General features: G+C 41.4%; 1 protein-coding gene across 12 annotated transcripts in view; it reads left to right on the top strand.

Moving 5' to 3' along the window:
• Positions 1-27331, top strand: part of LOC115571060 (SH3 and multiple ankyrin repeat domains protein 1-like) — a 62095-nt gene that overhangs the window by 25894 nt on the left and 8870 nt on the right. For 6 of the 12 annotated variants that reach the window (XR_003981873.1, XM_030400095.1, XM_030400089.1 and 3 more), the window contains 19 exons: positions 2773-3373; positions 7693-7896; positions 10265-10336; positions 10431-10539; positions 10701-10852; positions 11255-11422; positions 12219-12260; positions 12916-13032; positions 13140-13217; positions 13556-13622; positions 13850-14025; positions 14154-14284; positions 16202-16341; positions 16784-16897; positions 17804-17882; positions 24068-24150; positions 24327-24451; positions 26756-26891; positions 27071-27151. Coding sequence is in view for 11 of the 12 variants with exons in the window: in XM_030400095.1 (XP_030255955.1) it covers positions 2876-3373; positions 7693-7896; positions 10265-10336; positions 10431-10539; positions 10701-10852; positions 11255-11422; positions 12219-12260; positions 12916-13032; positions 13140-13217; positions 13556-13622; positions 13850-14025; positions 14154-14284; positions 16202-16341; positions 16784-16897; positions 17804-17882; positions 24068-24150; positions 24327-24451; positions 26756-26891; positions 27071-27151 (2572 nt within the window). In the remaining variant the exon portion in view is untranslated. Of the gene's footprint in view, positions 1-631; positions 684-2772; positions 3374-7692; positions 7897-10264; positions 10337-10430; positions 10540-10700; positions 10853-11254; positions 11423-12218; positions 12261-12915; positions 13033-13139; positions 13218-13555; positions 13623-13849; positions 14026-14153; positions 14285-16201; positions 16342-16783; positions 16898-17803; positions 17883-24067; positions 24151-24326; positions 24452-26755; positions 26892-27070; positions 27152-27331 lie in introns of those variants that run through there. The other 6 variants (XM_030400096.1, XM_030400097.1, XM_030400098.1 and 3 more) reach the window with 4 other exon arrangements.

Here is a 27331-nt window from a genome sequence, read left to right on the forward strand (position 1 = left end):
ATCGTCTTCAGAATCTCATTTTATCTAGCTGTGGTGTTAATGTTCTCACTGTGGAGGTCGACCACACTTGAATGTATGCAGAGGAAACACTGGATCTAAGCTCTGAACCTTTGATGCATGGATACAGAACCTCTAGAGGTGTCCTGTGGTGTATACCCTGAGGGTTGTGCGGTCAGTCCTCCTTAGACCAGACTTTTACCGGCACATCCAACAGATCCTCAATTGGAACTGGGACTTGGGAATTTGGAGGCCAGAGTGGTGACTTAAACTCTTTGTGACTATCTTAGAAACATTAATGTGCAGTTTTTTGCAGTAAGGCGCTTTGGAATGTCCCGTTTGAATAGGCGACTGCCATCGGGGAATGTCATTGCCATGAGGGGTGGACTTGATCCGAAGCAAATCTTTGTGTGTGTTGTATGTTTTATGTAGCATCCACATGAATGCCAGTATCCAAGGTTTCCCAGCAGAGCATTGCATTTTAACAAGATGATCATGTTCTTCAATTCACCTGTTAGTCTTTTTGTTGTGGCTGATTGGTGTACTCTATGACCTCTTCATCAAATGTTTCTGTTGGATTGCTGGCTCTTGGCTAGCTTCTTTATCTCTCCATTATTATTTATGTCAATTACAGGCCACTGTAAGCTGTGCCAGACACCTGTCGATGTCCTTGGTCACCGATAGAGGTTGATAAGTCAAAAGTCATAGATATCTTAATGCCCCTTTAACCTCCATTAACACCATGTTTTCTACGTATTTTATTAATAACCGATTGACTCTTTATCTGCATGTTGGTAATCTGTGATTGAATGAGTTTTCGGTACATGTCCTAATTTGTGTTGTGTCTCCATATTCTCATGTGATATTTTATTGAGTTCCATCTGTCCATCTAAGCGTTTTGGTACCCATCTATTTCAGACTCCCAACTCGTATGATATTCAGAGCACCCAACTGCCAATGAGACAATGGGAGATTCCCTGCATCATTCACCATCATTAAGGCGGCTGTTGGCAATGGTCCAGATCTGCATGATGGCAAAGCCCCTGTAGCCAGACTCCACCACAGAAAAACCAGGACAGAACATATGGAGGCGCCAGTATGCCAAATCTGAAAAGCAATGAAACAATCTTAAAGCAAAAATCCACCCTGGTTACGGCTGTTTTCAAGTAGCTGCTGGTGATGCAAGTTGTATTTGTGGGTCCATTTTATGATTTTATGATACTTTGTCCTCCCTGCTGATAACTGGCCACATGCAGGCATATATTTTTCATGGAATTTCAGTCAATAGCAGGAAACGTTTTCGCTATCTAAAGAGATCTTGATGTCAGTCATTGAAGATCAAAGAACAAAGTCCTCTTTGAAGGCTTTATGCAGACATTCATGAAAAAATACATCTGTTTCACTTGTAGAGTTTTTTCCACTTCAGGAGGCCCTAAGTTGACTAGAGTGCCAGGTAGCCACAACTGTTATTTGATTTTAATGAAGGGGCATGACTTTTCTCTGCTAGAGAAACTCCTGCACTGTTGCAGCATACTTCAAATAAATTGAATTATGCATATTCTCTTAAAAAACATGCAAGCTCTGATAGAAACAGACTGATTGTATGTAGAAGCGACTTACAAGTGCCTTGAAGCAATAAGAAAACCTGCTTATTCCATCTAGTGAGGGGCTTGTTGCATAGGCGAAATGTAGTCTTGATAAAAATATAAAAGCAAGTCTCCTTCAAAAACAATCCAATCCAAGATATTTTTACATTTTGCAAATATCCCACAGTGTGCCTTGGATTAAGTGACTTGCATTTTGTATTTTTTTCAAGACTATACATATTTCAGCCATGCAATAAGCCCTTTAGAAGATGGAATAGGCAGAAGTTTCCCAAGAGCACCTGTATGTGATCAACATAAAGACCCAGCAGCACTGCCACTCCATTCTCTTTGAGATGAGCCCTGTTCCCACTTAATATACACAGCCTCGATGGTTTACAGATTCTGCATCTGAGTGCATGTGATCAATAAGTTCAAATCAAAGCACAGTCCCAGTGTTCTGTGTTGTGAATGCACCATGTTGCTTGTGCAAAAATACAATTCATTTGGTTTGGAGTATACCACCAGCCATATTGTTCTTATTTGGGCTGTTATAGCTCGACAGAACATTGCACAACAAGTTCAGGCATGTTTCTAAATGTTGTCAGTTTCACATCACTGAACCATGTCGATATCGTTAAGGAAGGTGTAGGAACAGTCAGTACACCAAGAGAGTTGATAACAACAACTCATTAAAGAAAAACACCTGCATCACAGTGAACATGATGTGTAACAAAGGACACATCAGTGGAAGTAACTGAGGGTGGAATTTTCCTTTTAAGGAGCTCACATTTAGCTGTTAGCCCTGGGTTGTACCTCAGACATAGGTCGGCTCCATTACCACTAAAGTAGCAATAATCTTGACCTGGTGTGAAACTAAACTGTGTATCCAACTGACTCTCTTCTGCAAAGAAGCTGTGATGCAAATTCACAGAGTTTATATATAGAGTGTCTCTATCAGCCTGCTATTCCCCGATGCATTCCCAGTGGCTAAATGGAAAATGTGGACCAGCTCTGTGCTCATTCACACATGTGGACTTATTAGCATTGCCGGTGGCTAATTTTTCTGTTATTGCACGTGTCTTTTTACATACTTGAAATACACATTCTATTCTGCTAAGCTCACTCTTTCAGTGAAATGATATAAGTTAAATGACCAAAGTTTACTCCCTTCTCTGCCTGTTTCCCACAGCATGTTTCTAAGGATGAAGCCAGTCACATGGGATAGCCATGTTTTGTCTCCATGACAGCTATGTCACTGAGCCCTCTCTGCAGTGACTCCTGCACCACAAAGGATGCTGGGAAATAATGAGCACTTTTATCCCGGTCAGGATGACAAAGATGGGGAGGATGACGACGAGGAAGAGGAGCAGGGAGGAGAAAACAGAGAAGGAGAAGGTGGACGTGACACGGAGGATGAAGGGTTAGAGGGTCTCGAGGAGAAGGAAATGACCGGAGGACGACCACCCTGGGAAGGGCAAGGTGGTGAGGTGGTTAAACCAGCAGCCATTGTGGTCGGTAGACAGAGAGCAGACCGGCCACTGAGGCCAGGTAACCTGGGCAACCGGGGCATCGCATACATGACCAATCAAGCCCCGCTGCATCATCAGCTGGCCAATAAGCAACAGCAGAATCTCATCGCAGCCAATCAGCAGCCTCATCACCCAGGCCTGAATGCGCTGCAGAAGAGACGAGCTCTCATGGAGCGTAGCATGACCACGATGGTTCCGCTGGAGGACACTTTCCTGACCATGATGGTGTTCCGCATTGGAATTCCTGATATCAAACAAACAGTAGGTGCATGTTCTCATCAAAAACACTATGGTCAGATATAATACAAAAAATATCACTAAACATAGACACCTTCAAGTGAAAAAATCCATTCCAAAAATGAGGGAAAAGTCAAGGCTGACAAAAATAATGTCGCACAAAGGTCAGTTTCTCATATCTAGGATTAAAAAGAGTGAACAGCCATGATCTAACATTTAGAAGTCTAAGTATCTATGTTTTTAAAAAAAGTCTCCCTCGCAAACAGGGCACTGACTGTAGGTCTTTCCAAATGAGGAAGTAGTTCAACCCAAGTCTCTCTGGTATTACTGCCTTGGAGTGAGATAGCTTTAATCCAACAAACAGAATATAAAAATGTAATGTCATAATAGCTCAGGCTACTTTACAATGTTAAGCCAGTAATGCATTTTGCATTTACTAATCCGATCTTTGTGCAAGTACAGACAAAAGTAAATTTGATAAGACCATTTTTGTTATGGCAGGGTATATAATTGTATAATGATAATGTGATATTCTAACACATACTGTAAGCTTGTATAGATTTGTGACATTTTCGGTCAAAAGAGATCTGATAAGAATAGAACCACAAAAGGGTTCTGGTCCCCACTTTTCCAATTTCAGGCCCCTCAGCAAGCATTCCAGGCCAGCACTTGGTTGCTGTGTTATTCCTCTATTATTTAACTCCCACATTCACTCTGTTTTTGAACTTGTTCTGACTCTCCATTCTCTTAAGATTTAAAACAGTAAATTTGCAGCAGCGTTGACTCTACATCTGAGTCAAATGACCAAACAGTTACATCTCTTATTTCAAAGCATTTTCATTCCACTCATCCCAAGAGCCCAAGGATGTGTCCCAAAATGAAGTTGGAGAAAATGCAGAGCTTGACTTGTGTAGAGTATCCTGCTAGGGCAGGCACTTTCAGTCAACAACACCATGCAAGCATCTGCCTTAGGTCGGGCATGGTCTTAATTAGTTTCCAAAACTGAAGTCAGTATCAATTCACACTTCCAGCAGCTCTCGGCTGTATGATGGTGGCAGGTGAGAATTGTCCAGCCCACACACATCATATCCAGGTGAGAATGGGTGCACCGCTGTAACCCCTCCTCCTGTCTTTCCTTCTCCATTTTCAACTCCCAGAACATGCCGATTGTTCTACATGTTAGCTAATCTGCCCTCAATATAACAGTAATTGCTAATTATCTAATAGGTTTTTAATGAGTTTGGGGAGAGCTGGCGAAGTGAGTGATGCTGGAAAAGGAAGAAATATGTGAAAGGCATCAGTGTTGCTGTTAAGTCTCAGCCAAAGGCATCATTTTGCGCTATGCACACCACTGACAAACACTCCGCACCAACCAGACCTCGGAGCTGAACTGTTATTGAGCTGAATTAAAGGGAGATGAAGAGTAGGGGGTAAATATCAGGAGCTAGTTAAAGAGAGCCAGAGAGGAAATGAATGCTGTGAAGAGAGAGTTGGGGAGTGAGTAAGCAAAGAGGAAATATATGAATTTACATAAACCAAAATACTGCACAGTGAAGGCCTAAATGACTCTCCTGAGTGGGGACAAGCAGTGCCAGAAAGATCTCTGAAAATCCTTGATTGTTTAAAACAGAACTATGGGGAAGTGAAGTGTCACAGTAATATACAGTATACATTACATTAGACTTCTCTCCCAGGGATTGGCCACTCGATTTCTCATTCCTAAACACACACACACACACACACACACACACACACACACACACACACAGTAGACTTATATGCCCTCGTCTGCACAATTACACTCCCATAAGAGCGCACAAACACACATACTTTACAACTCCCTTCATTTGCACACACACACTCACATCCTCATCATGTGGTTCACCTCCCAGGGACCACCAAGACATTGCTACGGCAACGGGTGCCTGCCTTCACTAATGAACCGGTTGCCATGCCAATAGAGTTGGCTACACTATCAAATAGTGCAACCTAGTGGTGGGGGGGCTGTGGAGGTAGTGGGGGGGCTCCAGGGGGGGTGCGGAGAGGACATGGAAGTGTGCTGAGCTGTGCAATTTTACTTACAGTTCTCTGAAATGGAACAATAGCAAGAAGCATACATCTCATTCAGATCACTCAGTCCTGCTGTTTAAGCCCCGCTACCGGTCAGCTGTGTCCTCCGGCTCCATACTCTAATAAGAAAGCATAAAAACGAGATGGCCTTCCTGTGGAAATGCAAGAAAATGGAATAATATGAGGAAATGGGCAGTGCACAAATCACTGTGAAATCTAGTTAAGCATACCACAGTCACATAATAGATGTGAGGTATTTTTTCATCTTGGCCTGTGAGCCTCTGGTGTATCACACACAGACATATAGTAAGAGGCAAAGGAGCTTTTCTCTCCACACTGGTTCCTTCTGTTCTGGTTTGTGGTGCAAATCTGATATTACGCATGCAGAGATCAAAGAAGACAGTAACTAAAGGGAAATATTTATCCCAGTATAGAATCTTTACTTCTTCAATAGGGGCTAAGAGAAGAAGTGGTGCGAAAATACAGTAGATGCATCTTATTTCTACAAATGTGGCAAATTATTAATCATTTAGAAGTAATATATTCATATTCTGCACACACCACATTCTCATGCATCTATCATTCACCAACTGATGTTAAAACTGTCATGCTACACGATTAACCCATGATAACCAAATCCCCTTAATTACTGTATTAACCAAACTGACTTAATGTTGCTGAAATTGTGTGTATTCATATAATTATGTGTGTGCACAGTTTGCATACAGCAGAGCATGCAAAAAAAAAAAAAACACCATTGAATTAGTAGCTGCATTAATTAACGGCTTCTTTTTTGAGACAGTGGCAGAAAAGATGTTGCGTGTTGAAAGAAAGAAAAACCTTTGATAGACTAAGATCAGAGAAACTGTGATAAAAGCAAGGCTAAAAAGGCTTTATAGCTTATTTGATGCAGCACTAAGATGTATACAGACAGTATTTAATCATATAAAAGGTATTATAGAATAACTAGCAACTGAGACTATGCATGTGGCTAGGTAGCTATACGTATAGTATAAACAACAATATTACACTACACCTGATGTGAAGTAGAAGCATGAAGTAGCATATAATGGAAATATATAATTCTCCAAAATGTACTCAGGTACAGCACTCAAAAAATGCACTTAGTCTTAGACATGAAGCTAAATTTCAGTTAGCCTCCATAGTAGGTTAACTTACTTTTCTAGATTGGCTAAGCTAACATTAGCTAGCTTACATGATCCCTGAACCTACAGCCAATGAGGTACTTGGCTCATCTGCTGCCCTTCTCGATTCTGTGACTGTAAGTATGGTTAGATAAAAATATGTGTATATTTATTTCCTTTTACCTTTAGTGATATCTTACAATATAGATCGTTGTGCTTATCAATATAGACACCAGTATGGAGGTTTATCTGAGTCAAGCATCCCAAAATGTCTTAGAAATTTCAACAGCAGCAATTATTTCTAGAAAAACTGTCCTTGTTGTTCCAGATAACCCACAAACCTTGCTGTGAACTTTCACATTAAAGTACCCTTTTTTTTTTTTTTACTTAGGTCACCGAAAACCTCAGTACAACTACATTTACATGAGTAAAAACTCAATTTTATGCAGCTTTATATTCATAATCAGCTGCAATTCAGAAGAAAATATTGTGCTTTTTATTCTACAATATTTGTCTGAGAAGCTTAAGTTACTAGAAACGTCACATTCTGATCACACTTTTTTAATGCCCTTCATTTCCAGTACAAAGGTTTGTAATAAACGGAAGGATTAAGTGTTCCTTTGTTGGGCTGAGAAAATTCTCACTCTTAAGCAAGACAAAAATGTTTTAACCTTCTTTGAAAAATGCAGTGTCAAAAAGCTGAAAGCAGAGTTGTTTTTGTTCACTTTTGACAGGATACTGCAAACATATGATCTTATAGAATATGATATATTGCTGTTAAGCTATCCAGCATTTTATAAAGAATTAAAAATTAGCTTTAACATCTACAGCAGTGAAATGCAACATACTCATGAGTGCAGCAATAATATTAATCCAAATCATCATGTTTTACAGTAAAACACTGACTGGGAACATTTTAGTAGGGAATCAGTACTTTACTTTAAGTACAGTTAGCTGTTAATGCCTTAATACTTTTACCAAAATATGATTTAGAATGCAGCATGTTCACTTGTGGAGTATTTTCAGTGTGGTATAATTTGTGCATCCAGAGCAGGTGTAGACAAGAGAAACTCCAGCTTTGAGGCCTCTGACCTCCACGCCTCCCTGTGCTCTCTGTGTGTCTGCCAGAGGTGTCTCCAGTTTGACTTGGACTGCACAGTGTGGATCGCTAAGCAGCAGATCATCTGCTCCCTCAGCGAGTCCTTGTGGGACGCCTACAACTACGGCCTCTTCCAGCCGGCTGGAGACGGACGGGATGCCAAGTTCCTGGAAGAGGAGCGCGCTCTGCGAGACTACTCACAGTCCTTTGAGAAAGGGGTGCCTTACCTGGAGGTATGGAGGCAGAAATGATGTTAACCTGACTCAGTGTCCAAGTATGCCAGTAGCAGCAACAATACCCAAGAAAATACTTGACCAGATGCTGAAGAAGTCTTCTAAAAACTTCTCGACACTGCCAAGAACACTCCACCACAATCTGATGGGGATTTACTTGATTTATCTATTTGTTGGCCCAGGAGTTGACAGAATTACATGTTTTAAGTCTAAGAAACACTACAAATTAGCTTATAAACTATCCAAAAGATGGTGCTACAACCACCCAAATTCCTAGAAAATATAGAGTGGTCACTGACCCTGACCGAATGCTCTCTGTATAGATATTTGTATGTGATATATATATTTGTATTTGTATCATGTAGAAGTTTTTTTTTGCATGTCAGAAAATACTGCTTTAACAAAAAGTTCAACAGCAGCTGTTACAGATGCAAATTTACTTTTTTACTCTTTTGGAGCTCCTGTAGTTTGATGACATAAGTGCACTTTCAAAACTTAATAGCTCATAACTCAGTAATACCAATAGGGAATGTTCTGCAATTGCTGATAAATTACAGAAGGATTAGGGCTTTTTAAATTAGAATTCCCACGTTCAACACAGTAAACGAAATGTAATCAAACCTCGCCGAAAATAACATCCACCATGGATTTAATTGTATTTTCTACATTATGTAACCTACAAATTAAATTACATTTCCCCACTTTTTGAGGACGTGGACTGTGGGAAGACATCGATATGAAGTTGACATGCTGTGATAAAATTATCTCACAGTGCCCTCTAGTGGTCCAGCTGCTAAATGTTGATGAGCTGGGTGGGGCTGAAAGAGTATCCTGCACTTTGGCTTCAAACCAGAGTGTTTACATTCTTGGTGAGGTTCCGGATGAGGACATGTCTCTGTACAGACTGGCCTTGTAACTAAATTCTGCCCCACAGTAGAATGTATCTCGCAGCTCCATTAATGCATGTATTTATAACATGAGTAATGCCAGTTTAAATCAGTGTAATTAATGCTTGAATTGGACCATTATTCACTGGTTTATAGTATTTTCTGGATACTGTTAGTTCTTAATGTGTACCACCACTTACCAACAACCATGTTGTAATATTTTATTGTCAGTACTCGGCCACATGTTCTCCTTTTTCCACGCCAAATGCGCCTCTGGTTTTAAATAGCTGCTCTCTTGCTGTCTGAGGTTCAGTATGTGGATCGGTTTGTACAGCACGTCCAGTCAGGTGGTTCCCATTGACGCTGACTCCCACTCCGAGAGGAAGTGGAAGGCAGACCCACCTGAAATCAATTTACTCATCTTTTTGAAGGATGTTATGTTTACGACTTAATGTGACTGATTCTCTGGAGTATATTTAAATGCAGTGTTTTTAATTTCACCCCCTGATTTTTATTCCTGGCAGGATAGAGAAGGCTGTGAAACATTTAGACCACCACATGAGAACACTGTGAACTACCGCTGCCCGGACATTGTTTAATTATTTTCCATTTTAAATATTTAAACTCACATTTTTAGCTCTGGTCAAGATGGTTCCTCCAATAAACCATGATATAATGTCAGAATTGCCTGGAATAGGATATATCATAAGTGCATTATATTTTGAAATGTAGGGATACACAGGGTGTTAGATCCTGTATGGACAAACTGTTTTAACGATGAATAAATAATCACCATTGAGTCTTTTTTCCCGCTGGTCTTCTTTGCTTCCACATACACCATTTACATTTTCATTAAGAAATGTATACAATTGATGCTTTCACTATCTATAAATAAAAGCTTTATGTCGAATATGAATTTTGAGAAATGACCAGCACCTATTAAACCAGGAATTGTACCTACATTACCTCATCAAACCAGCCAAAAGACAAAATACTGCTGCATGCACTTTTTTCTTTTCGGAATCTATCTGTATTTTAGTGGCACGTTCTACCAGTTCAGCTTTACATGCAATCAAAAAACAGACAATTCAAATTTGACTCAGTATTGTAAAGAAATTAATCATGGAGCTGCTCCAAAGTTTTTGAGTGGGAGAGAGTTTAGCTGCAGTTAACAAGAGTGATAGTGCTTTTTTGGGCTTTAGAGCTGCAATGTCGAAAAATGAACTCGATACAATTATTTGCTAAAAAAGCGCAAGCCATCATTCTACGAACAAAAAATCGACTGGATTTCTAACTTTGCTTCTGTGCTTTAAAAAAGAGGATTGTTCATATTGTAAAGCACCAGCTAAAGTACAGATTTACAGCACAAGTAGCAACGAGTTTTGTTACCTTTCCTCTGTATGCTGTCACTGATAAACTGAGCTGTGTTGCAGTATGATGAATCACTGATCATTTCACACGTATCTTCTTCTGGTCCACAGTTTAGGTACAAAACCAGAGTCTATAAACAGACAAATCTGGATGAAAAGGCTCTCTCCAAACTCAGCACAAAGGTAAATCTTCTTACGTCCATTGAACACTGCCGGTGCACAATACTCATTCCTACTGGCTGACATCATTTTTTTTTTCCTTCTCTACCCCACGTAGGCCAGTATGAAGAAGTTCCTGGATTATGTTCAGGCTGGAACAGTAGACAAAATGGCGAAAGTCCTTGAGAAAGGTCTTGATCCAAATTTTCATGACCCTGACAGTGGAGGTGAGTTTGTACTCCCACTGTGGAAATACCCTTTTGAAGAGGTATATGGCTTTATTCTGAAGGAGTGTTTTTTGATTGATATGAATTTCTGTAAGGGTGAATTTTAACTTAACTTTTCTCCCTGCAATCCTCCCTGACCTGCACCCCCTTTTGTGGGTCAGAGACCCCCCTCTCTGTGGCTGTGCAGTCAGGCCTGCCTGTGGAAGGCATCAGGGTGCTGGTTCAGGGCGGCGCTCATTTGGATTTTAGAAACAGAGAAGGTTTTACAGCGCTGCACAAAGCTGTTCGGGCGCACAATCACGCTGGGCTGCTGGTAAGGACTTTGAATTAAAATCACGTACTTGCAGACACACTCAAGTTGGACAGAATGATTATAAAGGTATTACAAGGACACACAAACTCACATCAGCATGTTATATAATAATGTAGAAGTGAATAAATGACCATTGTAAATGCTGCATCAAATGTGGGTGGTCGTGATATTTAAAGATGGTGAGAAGTGTTTCACAGTGCCTTAGATACTGAGTTAGTGTCTAGTTGTGACTGCTGCTTTTTTAGTTTGAACAATGTTCTTGCGATAGGGAACAGAGGCCTTTTTGGAGTTTTGGTAGCTGTCTCATGTTGCTTTCAAAGACCCCATATCAAAGCCCTGTTTACAGGTTTACATATACAGATAGAATATGTACACCCACACGCTTCTCTTTTGTCTTACCAGGTTCTCCTGTCCCTCGGAGCGTCTCCAAACTACAAAGACCGCTGTGGCCTGACCCCGCTGTACCACACTGTTCTGACAGGGGGCGACACTACGTGCTGCGAGACCTTGCTATACTACAGGGCAAGGCTGGGGACGAGGGACGAGAATGGTTGGGAAGAGTCCCATCAGGTACCAATGGACAGTTTAAGATTTTTACGAGGAACTCTTCAAATACAACTCTGTTCGTCTATCCATGGTTTCCTTCCATATTTTTATGTTAAAGGAGAAGAAGTTTCCTCAAAAATAAAAATGCGGTCATTATCTACTCATCACCATGCAAATGGAAAGTCTGGTGAAGCTACATTGTCCGTAAAACATTTCTGGAGCTTCGTTGACAAACTGAGTTGCAGCATTCTTCTAAACAACTGTAGAAAAGTAAAAAAACAAAAAAAAAAAAAATTGAAAAGACCAAAAAATGGCTCGATGCAGCTCGTCTGGCATAATCCAAGTCTCTAGAATCCTTGAGATGCCAAATTTCTTGTAAAAGACAATATTTACGTTACATTATATTATTACATACATGTACATTCAATTATTAACACATTGTTTGGTATTCAAATGAGCAAACAAGTCCCTATTTACTTCAGTCGTTCAGGAGAATGCTGCAGTGCTTTACTTGCTGTGAAGCTACAATAATGTTTTGTCCACTACGAAGCTTCACCCGCATTTCCATCAGCATGTGGATGAGCGGATAATGACACAATTTTCATTTTTGGTTGATCTTATCCTTTAAGCATCTCTGGTCTTTGTCTCTCTTTGTGTAAACTTAAGCAATGCACCAACGTCTCCTGTCTCATCTCTGTGGTTGATGTCATGTGCCATCGCCTTCAGTCTCTCTCAGCATTCACTCCTCCTTCTCCTCTGTGCCTTCCTCACTCGTCTCTCCATTCTCTCTCTTTCCTCCCCTCCTTCTCTCTTTCCATAGCACAGGGATGAAGAGGAGTTTGGAATGGAAGAAATACATAAGGTACCCTTCATCCTCTCATCTCATCAACCCAATGGCCTTTCAGAGGCAAAGGCGCTGAGGATCATGATTTGATACAAAATGTAGATAAACTGAAGTGACCACACAGTTTCCTTAAACCTGCTCTCATCTTAGGCTGAGACCAGTTCAGAAAGAGCTTTGGATATTACCTCTTTCTTACTGTAGATATGGGTGCATTGCCTACCTTATGTCTCTGTGACATTCTGGTAAATTTGCGTTTGTGCTGCGAGCTGGTTGTCATGGTATTTTATTTTGGTTTTGCCGTGCTCTGTGTTTTCTTTCTTTACTTTGTACATATCTTGTGATATTTTAGTCCCCGCAGAAAAATATGAGGAAACTCACAGGCTGCTGAAGGCTCGTTTCTGTTGTCTTAATGTTTTTTTGTTGCCTTTCTTTTCCACAATGGTGCAATGTAATTGGTTCTGACCTGTTTTTTCTGTAAGAGTAATTATGGATCTAAATGTGGATGTAAGACATATTATTTCGCTTTCTTCCTCTCTGAATCTGCTCTGCAATATCTTTTCATCCTCTCTAATTTTCTATTGTATTCAAACAGTCCTGTGTGAAATCTCCCTCTCCACTTTAAATTGTCTCTGACAATTTGTGGATAATTCTTTCACTCTCTTGACGTTGAAAGGCGTGCCAGCATGGCTTCGCCCAGCACTTGGAGCATCTGCTGTTTTATGGGGCAGACACCGCTTCTCAAAATGCCTCAGGGAACACTGCACTTCACATTTCTGCCCTGTACAACAAGGCAAGTATGGAAACAGAACCCTCACATGAAACTATTATTACCATGATAATTATGCTGTTTTGACTCGAAACGTGTTAACCGATCACTTTGCCTCTTTGAATAATCAGGAAAGCTGTGTCCGGGTTCTTCTGTACAGGGGAGCAAATAAGGAGGCAAAGAACAAACATGGCCAGACGCCTTTTCAGGTAAATGTTTAAAGATATAATATGTAACATTTCAGCGTTTCTGTCATGTCTCGAACTTTGGTTTACATTTTGCTGAGTTGTGTACTTGCATAGAAAAATCTGTAATTTTATTTAAGGTAACAGTGCATTTCATTCGGTCAGCTGATGCTGTAACTTTCTGGGTGAGAGGCAGAGTAAGGGTGGTTGATACAGTGAAAACAACAACTCCCATGATCCCGCACTACTTGCATTTGTAAAGAGAAAAAGGAGACACAACACAACAAAACAGAAAGAAGAAAATAGATGCAATTACAATAGCTAGAACAATTGGCACCTCATTTTGTTTATTGTGTTTGCAGCTAGCTATAATGTCCGGTCACTTTGAACTCGGGGAAATCATCAAAAACCACAAAGACTCTGATATAGGTAAGCTTTCATGACACACTATCTCAATCAGTTCTCAACATCTGCTTTTCTTTGAATCTATCATGTATTTGCCCTTACAATCTCCCTTCTTTCCCCTAACAATCTGCCTGACTTCTCCCTCCATTTCACCCCGTCACATCAAACCCGTCTGACCTTCCTCACGTCTTGCTCCCTCTTACTCATCACCTCTGAACCCCCACCCGTGAATCTCACACCCACATCTTCAGTGCCCTTTTTGGAATCGCCAAAGTATGTTCCCAAGCGAAAAGAGAGCGCCCACACCCTGCCTCTCCCCTCACTCCATTCCCACCCACTCCTGCGCGCTAACAGCGATAACACCATGTCCCAGTCTGACCCTCTGGCCCCGCCCAACAAGGCTGCAACCAATCCCAACCCAGGACAGGTACTGAGGACCATTAGGTGGATACCGATCTGCTGATGTTTGTGATATTAGATAATGCTTTCTTGCTTTCTCAGACTTTTAGTTATAGTGAGTTACAGGATCAGCTTCGATTTTGTGTTTTTCTGCAGGGCCAGCGCAGGGCCTCAATAGGCATGAGAAGCTCCAGCAGCCCCAGAACTCGTACTCGCTCCCCATCCAGAGGGAGAGGAGGTCAAAGTGATACGGAGGAAAGGCACCGGCAGCCTAGAGGCAGACAGGGGTAAGTAAATTCAGAAACGACTTTGATGTTTTTGATCAGGTCCTTAAGGGCCATCCACTAACAGCCTCCGTTGATATCCACTTACCATCATCTGTATGCAGGAACATTACTATTTTTGTCTATGTTGCATACTGTTTACTATTTTAAATTGTAATGTCATTTATTTTAAGAGTGATGTGGATTGATATTGTTGTCCTGCAAAGTAACAGATATGGAGGAGTTAGTCATGGCCTGGAAGAAGTTTAAACGAATGTCAAACTGGTGCAGTTGCCCAGCTGACAGCTTCAAAATAGAGCTCGACTGATATATCAGGGAGGATATATTAATGGCCAATATTGGCATTTCACAGATATATGGTATCTGCGTTTATTATAATTTACTTTTTTTTGTATTTTAGAGATTATAATTCAGAAAAAGATATTAGGGGTAAGCGCTTGAGTCAATGAAGACAATAAGGTTCACAATTATACTGTAAAATATTCTTCTTAATATACATATTTTTGTCACAGGTGTTTTTGTTAACCACATTTTTGGGATTATTTCCAAAAATGTGAGTGTGATATTTTAACTTCAAACCTTTTTGCTCCTTGATCAGCCCCAGAAATCAAGTATTAGTCAAGCTCTACTTAGAAATTACAGTTTGCAATAGTCTACAGCAATGCTAGCAGCTTTGTGAGCCTGTACATGGTACTCTGAGTTAAATGCTAACTTGTTTATAATGGCAAATATTTGTTGATGTTGATGTTTATCATATTTACCATCTCAGTTAAGCGTGCTAATATATAGACGTTTGAGAATTTGCACTGAGGCGCAGCTGAGGCTGATGAGGATGAAATTATTTTTTACAGCTATTTTGTCTGTAAACCAAAATATTTGACACATAATAAAATATATTTATACATGAATTTATATTGATCTTGACATAAAATAAAGAGATGGGATGCACCATCAAAGAACGATAAATGTCTGTGCAATAGTACAGAGACAGTCCTGCAAGATTCCTGCAAGATTCATTAGATCACATCACGTGGGAATCCCTTCTGTGAAACAAACCATCTGGCACGTGAGGTTATGAAGTCACAGCATGATAGACATCTATATTCCACATACTGTAAATTATTTCATATCAGCACACGACTCATTACATTAATTCCTTGTATACAGACTGACATCGATTTCTACAATTCCTTGATTGCTTTTATGCTAACAGCAAAAACAGTGTGATCTTTAGCTTCTTATAAATATAAATAAGATATGAAATATACTGTACATATAAAACCTCCCCTGGAACCCCACAGCTCATCATCATCATACACACACACATCTGTCCTTGGCTTCATCATATGCAGTAAACACACATATATTTGAAAACAAGACAAAACTCAAACAAACAAACCATCACAAGACAAGGGAGTAGAAAAAAAATTCATTTTTGTCCATGCACACTGTAGGTTAAGACGCTAAACACTGAATATGCCCCATTTCCCAATCCAATCTTTCAAACTGTTTATAGGACATCTTTTTGAATGCTGGTCCTCATGCTATCGTAGCAGCCAATTGTTCAACAGGGGAAACCCCGTTTGCCAAACACAATATTTGAAGTCATCCTAAAACAAATAATGTTGTCAGCACTTTCTAAACACCAAACTTACAATATGCATTGAATGCTAGACACTGTTAGTAGAAACAAGACTGCAGCATGTATTCTTACTGTTGGTATGATGACTGATTAGTATGACTCAACTACTGACTGCCTCTGAAGTAGCCTTACAATCTGTATGTCAGCTCACTTTGTCTCACTTGTTTTTCCTCACAGTCTTATCTCTCGGTTTTGTAAGTGTCTCTCTCTCGCTCTCTCTCTCTCTCTCTCTCTCTCTCTCTCTCTCTCTCTCTCTCTCTCTCCCTCGCCCTCTGTAGAGCGACCTCAGCGGGCAGTGGGGGAGGTCAGATGAAGCGTATGTACAGTGCAGTGCCAGGACGGGTTTATGTGGCCACTCGTGGCCACTCTGCCAGTGGAGACAGAGAGCTCTCACTTAGCAAAGGGGACAAAGTTAAAGGTGAGATAGACTTTAGCTTTATAAATCTGCCTGTCAAGATTTAATCACTGTTATCAAAAATGCACTACTGGCACTGGAATCATGTTGTCTGAAAGATAATTAGCTGAAAGTTCTCAACTGCAGATAATTTGGTGTGATGCAGAAATACTTGTAGCGCAGATGCAGGAAAATATGTAAGCCGCTGTATCTAACAGAGTATTGTAAACAAGAGAAATGAGAAGCGTCAGCAGACACATCCAGTCATCGCAAAGCAATACATGGTCCTATTTGATCTCAGTGGAGAATGTTGTTATAAAAAAGGTAGCTTAAGGTAAACAACAAAGGCTGAAAGAATGATATATAGCTTATATGTTTGTGAGTGGATTTAGGATCCAAATTAAATTCTGTCCATCTTTCTGTGTCTGTCTCTCCCCCTATTCGTCTGTTTATCTGTCCGTCTCAGTGTTAAGTGTAGGTGAGGGAGGATACTGGGAAGGGACAGTGAAAGGTCGCACTGGCTGGTTTCCCTCAGACTGTGTGGAAGAGGTGGCTGGTCCCACCAAAGACAATCGAACAGGTGGGACAAAACCTGGTAGTCTTGAAATATTGTACTGTCCATTGCAAATTTCTAGCCTGTTTTATTCCATTATGGTGTTTGGATAATCTGTTCAGAGACTGATTTTAACCTCTTAGTGAACGCCCCCATTTTAAGGTTCTTTTTCCAAAATGACATACCGAAATTAAAAGCATGACAGCTCCCACATAGTTTGAGACTCAGGGATGTGCTTGGTACCATTGGAAAGGTAACACCCTCAAGTTTTTTCTCCAGTGCAAGTGTTATTCTATGACATACTGACACAGAGTTACAGAGGTTGGAACACAGGTTTTGGTTTCCGTCCAAACACAAGGGTGTTCCTATGTTGAAACGGTGTTTCTTAAGGGGTTAAAGGAAGTAATATTTCAATGTATATATTTATTTTTTCAAAGTCAAAATACCATTTTTCTTGTTTTTTTAATCATTATTTATCAATTGAAAGTGTTAATAGTTGTGAGGGAACAATGTCAAGAGGTGGGTTAGTAAGACACATGACAATCATACACACTAACACATGGATTAGATGAAGGCCATGCTGAAAAATGGGTTACACACTCCCTCAGGCTGGAATTATCCTTTAAGTCACTGTAACACCCAGCACATGCCACACTCATGCTTACCAGCAGGCCCCTTTTGCAACAGACAGTGGCACATGTACAGCACAGAAACTCACTTTCCTCCCATTTTCACAGCTGCATTGTTCACGCAGCAAGCAAACCATATGTCACACAGAAGACAAACAAACAGGGTGTTAATATACTTGATTCATCCGTGTGCCGCGCTGAAGACACAACACTCGTGCAAAAAGAGGGTTAGAGACAGAGAGGTGTCATGACGGAAGCCGAAGGTTTAAATTAAGCATGTGTTTTGCCTGCTCATGCCTTGCAGAGACACGCAGCGAGAAAGCCAAGAGGAAGCTTTTCCGTAACGTCACTGTCGGAGCCTACGACGGCACCGATGGCCCCAGGTAAGAAAAGTTGCTGTGACCCTTCCAACATGTGATCAGTCGATAAGTACGTTGGGGCAAAGAGTTGGCAGAAAATCTGTCCTGTGGTAAAACAAGCCTGCTGTATTCAAGGGGAGACACTAGAGGTTAAAACTTCCAAAAATACATCAACAGAGCTTGTAGAAAGGTTTAGAATTGAAGTATCTCTTTTCCTTCAAAAACATTATATGATGATTTTCAATTAAGAATTTAACATTTTGAAGTCTGTGTAAGAATTCTGGTTGGTTCCAGCTTCTAACAATGTTTGTCAGCCAGTAGTGTAACACTGTTGGTATCACGTGATATCTGTGTTTCAACAGTCTTGGTACTTGCCAGTTTGGAGAAAAAACATAAAAATCATTTAGATGCATCACATTAACAAGGTAACATAAACATCGCGAATGCTAGCAAATGTTAACATTAAAATCTAATTAAAATTTTTAGTCTAAAATTGGATGGAATGCTAAAGGCTGTTTAGGCTCATAATCTGAACCTGAAATCTCCAGTTTAGTAGCGCATACTCAAACCAACATTTCCAGTTTTATTCAAATGTATATTCTGATGGTTTTTATAGAGGAGTTTGTTCATTTATCATTTATTGCCTGATTTATATAACATTTATTGCTAAAAACGTGGCGAGAAAATCCCCTTTTATGCCTTTTTTTTTATGTAGACAGTATATTCAGTTCCATAGAGTCATATAAAGGGATTACCAGTGTTGCCTCTGTAAAAACCTTTCAACAACATGAAAAAACAAATTTGAACATGGCTTCATCCAGTGTTTAGATTTCTGTTCTGGAAATGTGTGCAAATTACTGTATATATTTAATTAGTTCGCCTCATTTGTTGTGAATATGAAACAAAACATTATTGTCTTAATCAAAGTAATTAACAGGGGAAGTTTAATGGTGACATCCTGTTCACCTGAATTGTCTCCACTGCAGTAAACTGAAAAGTCTAGGTTACCGAAAAAGTGTGTGTGTCATACTGTCCCAGACTTCTGTACCAATGCATGCTGGGACAGGCCTTGGCCCCTCACAACCCTGTACAGGATACCAGTTTAAAACATAGATGGACTAATAAAACTAAAATAAACCTGATTGGCTACAGCGTCTTATATAGCTGTGGATTGTCACATAGTGTGGGCAGCAACTGAACTGTCTGCTCGCTGGTTTATTACTGTAAGATAAGACTGCGAGGCCAGTAAAGGTGATGGAAATAGTTGACACGCTCTTATTTTTGCAGGTAACAGGATGCTCTTGCATGTGTGTATCTGCGTGCGTGTTGTGCTTTCATGTCTTCCTGTGTGCTGTATGTGTCTGTAAGTCTGCTGATCCTGAACGGCGCTCGTTCTCTATTGTTTCCCCACATGAAAACGTCAGCGCTGAAAGCACAAAGAGCAGTCATGTCATTTTCAGCTCTGCCCCTTTTTGGTTCCACCAGACAAATGCACTTGTCTCCTCAATACCTCCATCCACACGCCTCCCTCTCTCCTCTCTGCCTGCTTGTTTACACTGAACACAATAATGCCATAATGAAAGGTAGAGGAGGGGGGTTACTTCTCCTCCTGTGTGGCATCTGTGTGAAGCTGCAGCTCAGCCCTGGGCAGCTGCGACTGTGTATTATGAAGCTATGCATGTTTGTTTGAGAGTTAGTGTGCGTGTGGATATGCTTGTGTGTGTCTTTGCGTGTACATACATCATCCTGCTGATGAGTCATGAGGAGGATGAAACACCAAGTGTTCGGTTAGGTCCCCGGGCTTGTGAGAATGACTTACCAATCGCCACCCTGGGGGGTTTTACAGCCTCTTACACATTGCAGCTGACATTACCCTTGTGCTGAGCAGCCCTCGCTGTCATTAAAAAAGGGCTTTCACTTTAATGCAACTGTACTCGTGTTCTAAATGGAAAAAACCTGCCACTGGGGTTGTATTACCTGTGCTAAGTTGGTTAAGCGTAATTGCAGCACCGTGGTGAAGTGGTGCTCAATTAAGAGCAAGGTGATCCAGAGCATGTTCCCTCACTGCAGGGAGAATGTCAATTACTATTTCAGAGAAGAGGAAGAGTGTTTGTAAGGCTGTGTGGCGATGACAGCTCTGCTTTAGAGGAGAGGAGGCAGAAATGGAAGGGAGGGGGGCAAAGTTTGCAAATGTGTGTGAGAGAGAGTAAATCCAGGGTGAGAATCAGCTGTTAGTATATCTGTGATACAGCAGTCAGTGGATGTGCAAATGCGCTGTCTCTCCCTGTGTCGCCTTACGTTTATACCCATCCCCCGCTTCCCCACCCCACCAATCCAGCTCTCCATCTCCCCCTATTTTGCAACCAAACCCTCCTCCTGTCATGTACCAGCTCACACACACACACCATCCACTCTCTCCCTGTTGTGATAATCGCTGGTATTCTCTTTTTTTTCCTTCCTTCACATTGTCTCCCCCTCATCTTAAGTATGCGGGGCGCAGGCTAACACGCTGTCTCTCTCATTCCCCACCTCTCTCGCTCTCTCTCCTCCACTCTCGCGGCTCTCCACGGCTGAGCTCTCGCTGGAAGACCGGGAGGAGGAGGGAGGAGGGGAGGAGGAGGAGGAGGAGGAGGTGGTGGAGAGAGCGCGCGCAAGAGAGGAGGGGGGGACATGGCAATGGGGGGATGCGGAGAGAGAGATTTCTCTCTCTCCCTCTCTTCTTCGTGGCCGTCACTGGGCCCCAGAAACAGGAGCGTGTGGTTCATTTACAGGTAGCGGCTGTTTCCTCATTCATTGGCTGGCTATGGATGTGAGGAGAGGACAATGGAGAGAGGGGAGAGGTAGATGATGCTATTGAGAGGCCGTGCCTTTTCAAAGACAGACTAATAAGCTATGTATTCTGTGAGTGCGTGTGTCTCAGACTGTGCGCGTCTTAAATTTGTATTTTTCCTATGCATGTGAAAATCTGTGGGACGGAAGTGGCTATTGAATGGAGACTCTGCAGCATGTTTATTTCTGTGTCTTCCTCCCGTGTGTCTCTGAACGCCGTGTGCGTGTGTGTTAGTGCATGAAAGGTAGCACATATTGATGCATTTCAGTCAGACAGTGTGGGTGTATTTCATTCTCTTTGAGTCATGATTTCTTTAGGCAGATATTTTTCATTCACCAGGACTTCCCATTTTTTCCTGTTCCTTTAAAAAGGCTGCTGTCACATCCCGTTTTTTTCAATGTGTCTCATTGTATCATTGGATATGTGAGGTATTTTGACTGTACAGACGGATGAAAGTGAATAAGTGGCAAGAGTGAGGTCTATCAGCTCCTCTCAAGCTCTGATTTAAGATACCGGTCATTTCTGTGCATGCCTGTGTGTGTGCATGCATTTGTGTTTATGTGTGCGTGCATGCGACTGTATACACTGAATAAATTATATATGTGGTCTTCACATATGAGCGTATACGTCATAGTGCTTGATTGCTGTGGGAGTATCTCTCCTGTACATACATTTGCGTAAATGTATGTCCATCCCCATCCACAGTGTGTGTCACTGACATCAAGTGCTTCACTTGTGGTGTGTGGGGATTGTCCCCACATAGCCTGCCTATTTGCATGTTCATTCAGCAGATGAATGGTTAAAAAGCTGCCTTTTTTCTCAGTAATTGTGGATAGAAGAGAGGATGACTCAGGAGGGTAGATAATAACTCGGGTCTCTAGTAGGCTTTTAGCTTCACTGCAGCCAGTTCAGAGAGACTGAGTCCTACTAGCCAACAGAGATTAATCAGGGACGTTTGCTCTTTTAGTGTCTCTAATTGGCCAGGTGATGGTGGTCAATGTGGTGACAGACGAGTTCAATAAAAAAGTATGTAAAAGGAGATCAGATGTTTCTGCGACGCAACTTAGAAACCACCTGGAGGACCGATGCAGGCCGTGTTTCCCCCCCTTGTAGAAGCGGCTGGACGAAGAGCCCGATGGATCCGTCCACCCACTCCGTGTGACTTTGATCCTCAGAGAAGGAAGGCATGGTGGAGGACAGGGTGAGAGAAAAAGGAATGAGGTGTGAGGAGCAGATGGCTGGAAGGCGGCTGTGCGTTGGCGAAACACTAACATTGATGGAGAACACACAAGGGACGGACCTCAGTAGGGGAAACTAGCGATCGTCTGTTCAGTGCTAAAGTTATGGCTTGGTGTCGAAAGTCTGGATCTTCGGGCTCGTAGGCCAACGCTCATGACTCTACTGGACCTCTGTGATTCCACAGCCAAACTTTATTACATGCTCTGCCGGAATAAATACACAAAACCTTGCCAGCTCTGTACTGTAAGAGACAGTGTGGAATATAATATTACACTGTTATTGTTATTTTAGTGCCAGTATACACATGGGTGTTTCAGAAGACGGCGAGGGCAGAATGAAGTCGGAAGGGCTGGGCTCCTCTGCCAGGCATAAGAAAAAATCTAATCTTCTGCTTTAAAAACTTAAATGTAAATCAAAATGTTGGCATTTTTAAATGATACGTAAAAAAAAATTTCTTAGTGATTACAAGTCCAAGCTACCCTGATGGGTGCTTGGCTGCAGACCTTATTGCCAGGCAGCCAATGAAAGGGTCGTGTTCAGGTTACAGAATCTGACTCACCGGATGTGGACTGTGGGTAAAAGCCTGTCATTTGCCGACTATTTCAGTCTGCAGTCTCCTCCTTTCTGCATTATCAAAATCCCTGTCGCTATGGGAAACAACAACCTCGAGCTATAGCAACCTACATGCTGAAAATGGCAAGTTACCCGAAGCTGGTTGCTAACGGTACAAACTTAAACAAGCTAGCTGCTCTTACCTTTTCTTTTGCCGGGATTTAGATGGGGCACTGTTATAGCATCCTTAGCTCAACGCCACCCAAGAGGATTTAGATTGGTTAAAAGAAATACTAACCTGAGAACTTTTCTCCAGCTGGCCATGTGATACTATCTTACAGAAAGTTCAAGTTGGATATAGCAGCATGGTTTGGGATTTGGGGTCTGATGACTCAAGTGAAGGAGACTAAATCTGTTTGCACAATTTTGCACAATTCACAAAAACTTCGCATTTAAAAGGTGGAGGGGCGGAAGACTATATTTCCATTTTAAATTATGTCCTTGAGCATTTTTACTGCTTTGTATGGCACTCAAGCTTTCACTGTAAATAAAGAAGTTTCTTACAACAGGCTACTTGTCCCCGTGCACACACTGCTCAGCCCTTCCAGGAAATCAAACACTCTGATTTGTCAAGTGTCAGCTTGAGTTGAGCTGAGGCGCACAAACTAACACTGAAATGAGCTGCCCTGGAAAGAAATATCTGGAATTCCTCTTAAATCATACAGCTCTGCTCGAGCCTCGGGCTCTCTCACAGAACCAGGGTGAATTGACATTGTTAGAAAGTCAAGTCCAGAAATGAGTCATGAGATGTAGCTGTGTGTGGCAGTGTGGAGTCCATTTAACCAGTCCTATATTAGAGAAAGGGTTGTAAAGCAGCTTGGCCAAATGTCCCAGACATTGTAATAGAATAATGAAGGAGCTTGCTGGGCCAGCTGTTACACTACTCCAACAGTCTCATAATAAGATTGCATCACCAATGTCAGTGATCGCTGCTTTTGCCCAACCCAGCCTGCAGACTTGGAGCAAAAGGAGCAGTTTGTGTAGGGAGATTAGAGGCCGAGTTCTTCTTGTACATAATTTGAAGTGTCATGTATGACCGGTAGTGGTGCGCTGGAGTCGGTAAAGCAGTATCCTTGCAAAAGCTGCCAGAGGCACTGAAAGCTAATGCAGCGATTTAGGTGCATTTGGAAGTTTCCATTATCAGTGAAGTGTATGTGCATTTTTCTAATGTGCCGTTGCCCCCGGCCCAGTGCTTGTCAGCTCTAGCTGGATAAGTCCATAGTATGGAACATCATCTCATATCCACTTCGTCCCATTGTGACACTAACTGTATCCCTGCCATTAACCCTTTTTGTGCACCAGTGCTTTTTGTATGACATTCTCAAGCCAACCTACCTTTTGCTGCAGTGTGATTTCATAATGTGATGCAGTATAGCTGTTTTCCACATTCAGAAAATGCTTTATTTGCATGACAATAAGACTTTTCTGTTGCTATAGAAGTCATATGGCTCTCTCTGTCTCTTTCTCCCTGTCTCTCTCCGTCTCCCCCTTTCCACTTCCCCTCTGCTCCCTCTTTACTCGCTCAAAGTGACTACATCATTAAGGAGAAGACAGTGCTCCTACAGAAGAAAGACAATGAGGGCTTTGGCTTTGTGCTTAGGGGAGCCAAAGGTGAGTCTTTTCTGCAAAATTCACCTCATATTTTTCTGTCTCTACAGGTTTTTTCAGTCTCAAATGCTCTTTTTGCTCTCTCTCTTTAATCTTTCTATCCCTGCCCTCATTTTCCAACCCATGTTCTCGTTATCTGTGTCCCCTCATGCTCATCCTTCTCGTCTTGTCCTCTGCAGCTCAGACTCCCATAGAGGAGTTCACTCCGACGCCAGCGTTCCCCGCGCTGCAGTACCTGGAATCTGTCGATGAGGGGGGTGTGGCCTGGAGGGCGGGCCTGAGGATGGGGGATTTCCTCATCGAGGTGAGGACGAGATGTGTTTTGGACTAATACAGAAACACATGACTGATGCGCCTTACATTTCTGGGTCAACGTTGTTGTTGGGCAGTTGTTGTTGGCAGCAAGTCAATAACTGTTTCCGTTAAGAGTTCGGATGATTCACAAACCATACAGGAAGAACAAGATAACAAAGAACAATAAGGCAATACAGTATAACTTTTCCAGTGAAGGATTCAGATTCTACTCAGAATTTCCCCTCTAACAATTGCAACAGGTGCAGTCATGTTCCTCTGAGAGTATCAAAACTCATTCTGGGAATTGTGGGAAATTAAGAAGACATAGACCAGACAGGCTGTAGAAAAGTTGATACAGCAAAAACTAAACTTAATTCCAAAGGATCCTATAGGATGGAACGAACCGAACATCACAGATCAATGGTATCTGCAGGGTGGACAACAGACACACGATACAACACAATAGCATGCAGGAAATACCAATTTGATAAAACACATTTAAGAAAATGGCAAAAATATGCTCTGCCTTTTTTCCTGGTACTGAACCTCCAGATGCAAGTGATGGGGGGAACTCATAGGATAGTAAGCTCCGCCAAGGAGGTTAGTAATTCACTCGATTACGTTTGTTGGTTGGTTGGTTTGTCAGCACGATTACACAAAGAAAGTTAAATTATGATTGTAAGTTATGGGTGGTTTCAAATCTGGAGTGATACCGGGATATCAACTTCGATTTTGGATTATCCTTGATTGAATTAAAGGGGACTGTTGGGCCTTGATGAAGGTGTGCGCTCTACTAAGTGATATTTTAGTTCAGTGGTGGGACTTCTATTCGATCATTAAGCTCAGAAAAACTGGTAGTGAAAATTAAGCTTAGAATATTATATTATAATCTTTAGAATCTAATATCATGCACGTTGCAAATATTCCTTAAACATTTGCATTTGCCCTTGTCGGCTATATCATTTAGATTATGGTCATATTGTACACGTTGTTCTTCTATTATCTTTGAATATATTACTGTCATTTTTCTATTTATCCTTCTTGACTTGAAGTACTTCTATTTTTATTTATGTGCACCCATATACCAACACTGATTCCTTGTATGTGAAAGCTCACTTGACAATCAGCCCAATTGTTATTCCGTTTCTAACTAATTATCAATATATTTTGAGGCAGTAAACAAGTTCATTTAAACAGATTATGAGGAAGTGGAGATGATGACTATCTTGATTTTAATGCTGAGGTAAAGGTAGCCAAACAAAACAAAAGAAGCTTAATTGTAGCCTGGAGTGACTTTACAGTTCACTGACGGTCAATTTCAAGTTTTTGAACACAAATTACAACATCCTTCTATTCTCTGTTTGTCTTAAAAATAGATACTGATAATACAATAATTAATAATGGCCACATTTCTTATTTTTTGTATCAAATAATCTGTTTTTAGTCATGCCAGCCTGTATTTATTGAATCTTTTTTTTCCTACCACAACCTTCCTTGTGACTCCCATCTGTGCGATGTTTATGCCTCCCTGCAAAACTGATGGTCACAAATAGCTTGACCTCAGGAGATCCAGTGGACTATATAAATATCAAACCCTTTTAAAAGGTCTTATATTGTGTGATTCTTCCTTAAATGTGTATGCAAACTGCAGCTCCAGCCTAGTGCATCTGCTTGTTAAATGCAGCACATGGGTTTTGGGCGGACTGCATCACATCTGTGCCAGAATAACAGGCACAAAAATCTGGCACATGATGATTTTTATGATTGAGGTTTTGATCATTTTTTTTTGTGCAAATACAAAGTATATTCTGTATTTTCTATGTAATGCATTTCAGAGGTGCTGAGAGGTTCTTGTTTTTGGCGTTGTTCATCGACAGAGCTAATGTCTGGCGATTTTGTACCTTTAAATGTCCCAGTATGTTGGCTTGAAAACTCAGTTCTAAAACTGATGATTGTCAGACCTTTTTTAAAGCTGACACATACTTCTAATTAGTATTCAACCTAATATGAGTCACTTATGTAGCTGCCCAAGCCTTTTTGTTTTACTGTAGTTGCTGCCTGAACTGCTGCTGCACGCATCCAAAAAACTAAAAAAATTATTTGCAGTATGTTTGGAGCTAAATGATAGAAACATCTGCCAAACATGGGAAAGCTGTACTACCAAAGTGAACCAGTGATCACATGAAGACCTTCATTAAATCTTAACTCATAACTATATTTTGTATCTACTCCCTGCAACAAGAATTGTTAGTGATTTGTTTAAATTGATATTAATGCAACACATCAGCTCATTTAGCTCTTCTGCGTCTGTCAGGTGAACGGCCAGAATGTGGTGAAGGTTGGCCATCGGCAGGTGGTCAACATGATCCGACAGGGCGGCAACAGCCTAATGGTGAAAGTTGTGATGGTTGCTCGAAACCCTGAGCTGGAGGACACTGCTCGGAAGAGAGGTAGGAGTCACATTTTCCCTTTATGTAATTTCCATCGTATGTTTATGATGTGACGATAAAGCTGATTGCATGTTTACTTCACTCTTAAAGCCTGTTGCAATGTGGTCGTCATTGGTGACTGTATGTTTATACGAGAATACTAAACATTAAGTCTGTATTTGGCTGGGTTCCCTTGGCAGCCCCACAGCAGACTAAAAGACTGACTCCTCCTGCCATTGCCCTGCGCTCCAAGTCAATGACATCAGAGCTGGAAGACATGGGTAAGATGAAAGAGGGGACAAAGGACAGAATGCAGAGAATAAAGAGGGGAGGGGAGATCTGGGAAGAAGTTAAAAAATAAATTAGATTTGAGTCCCCCACAGTTTTTGTCTTGGGGGGGGGGGGGGGGGGGGGGGGCGGTCACTCCTCTGCAGCATTATGGTACAACACCATGGCACTAT

Source organism: Sparus aurata, chromosome 20, assembly GCF_900880675.1.
Source record: "Sparus aurata chromosome 20, fSpaAur1.1, whole genome shotgun sequence".
NCBI lineage: Eukaryota > Metazoa > Chordata > Actinopteri > Spariformes > Sparidae > Sparus > Sparus aurata.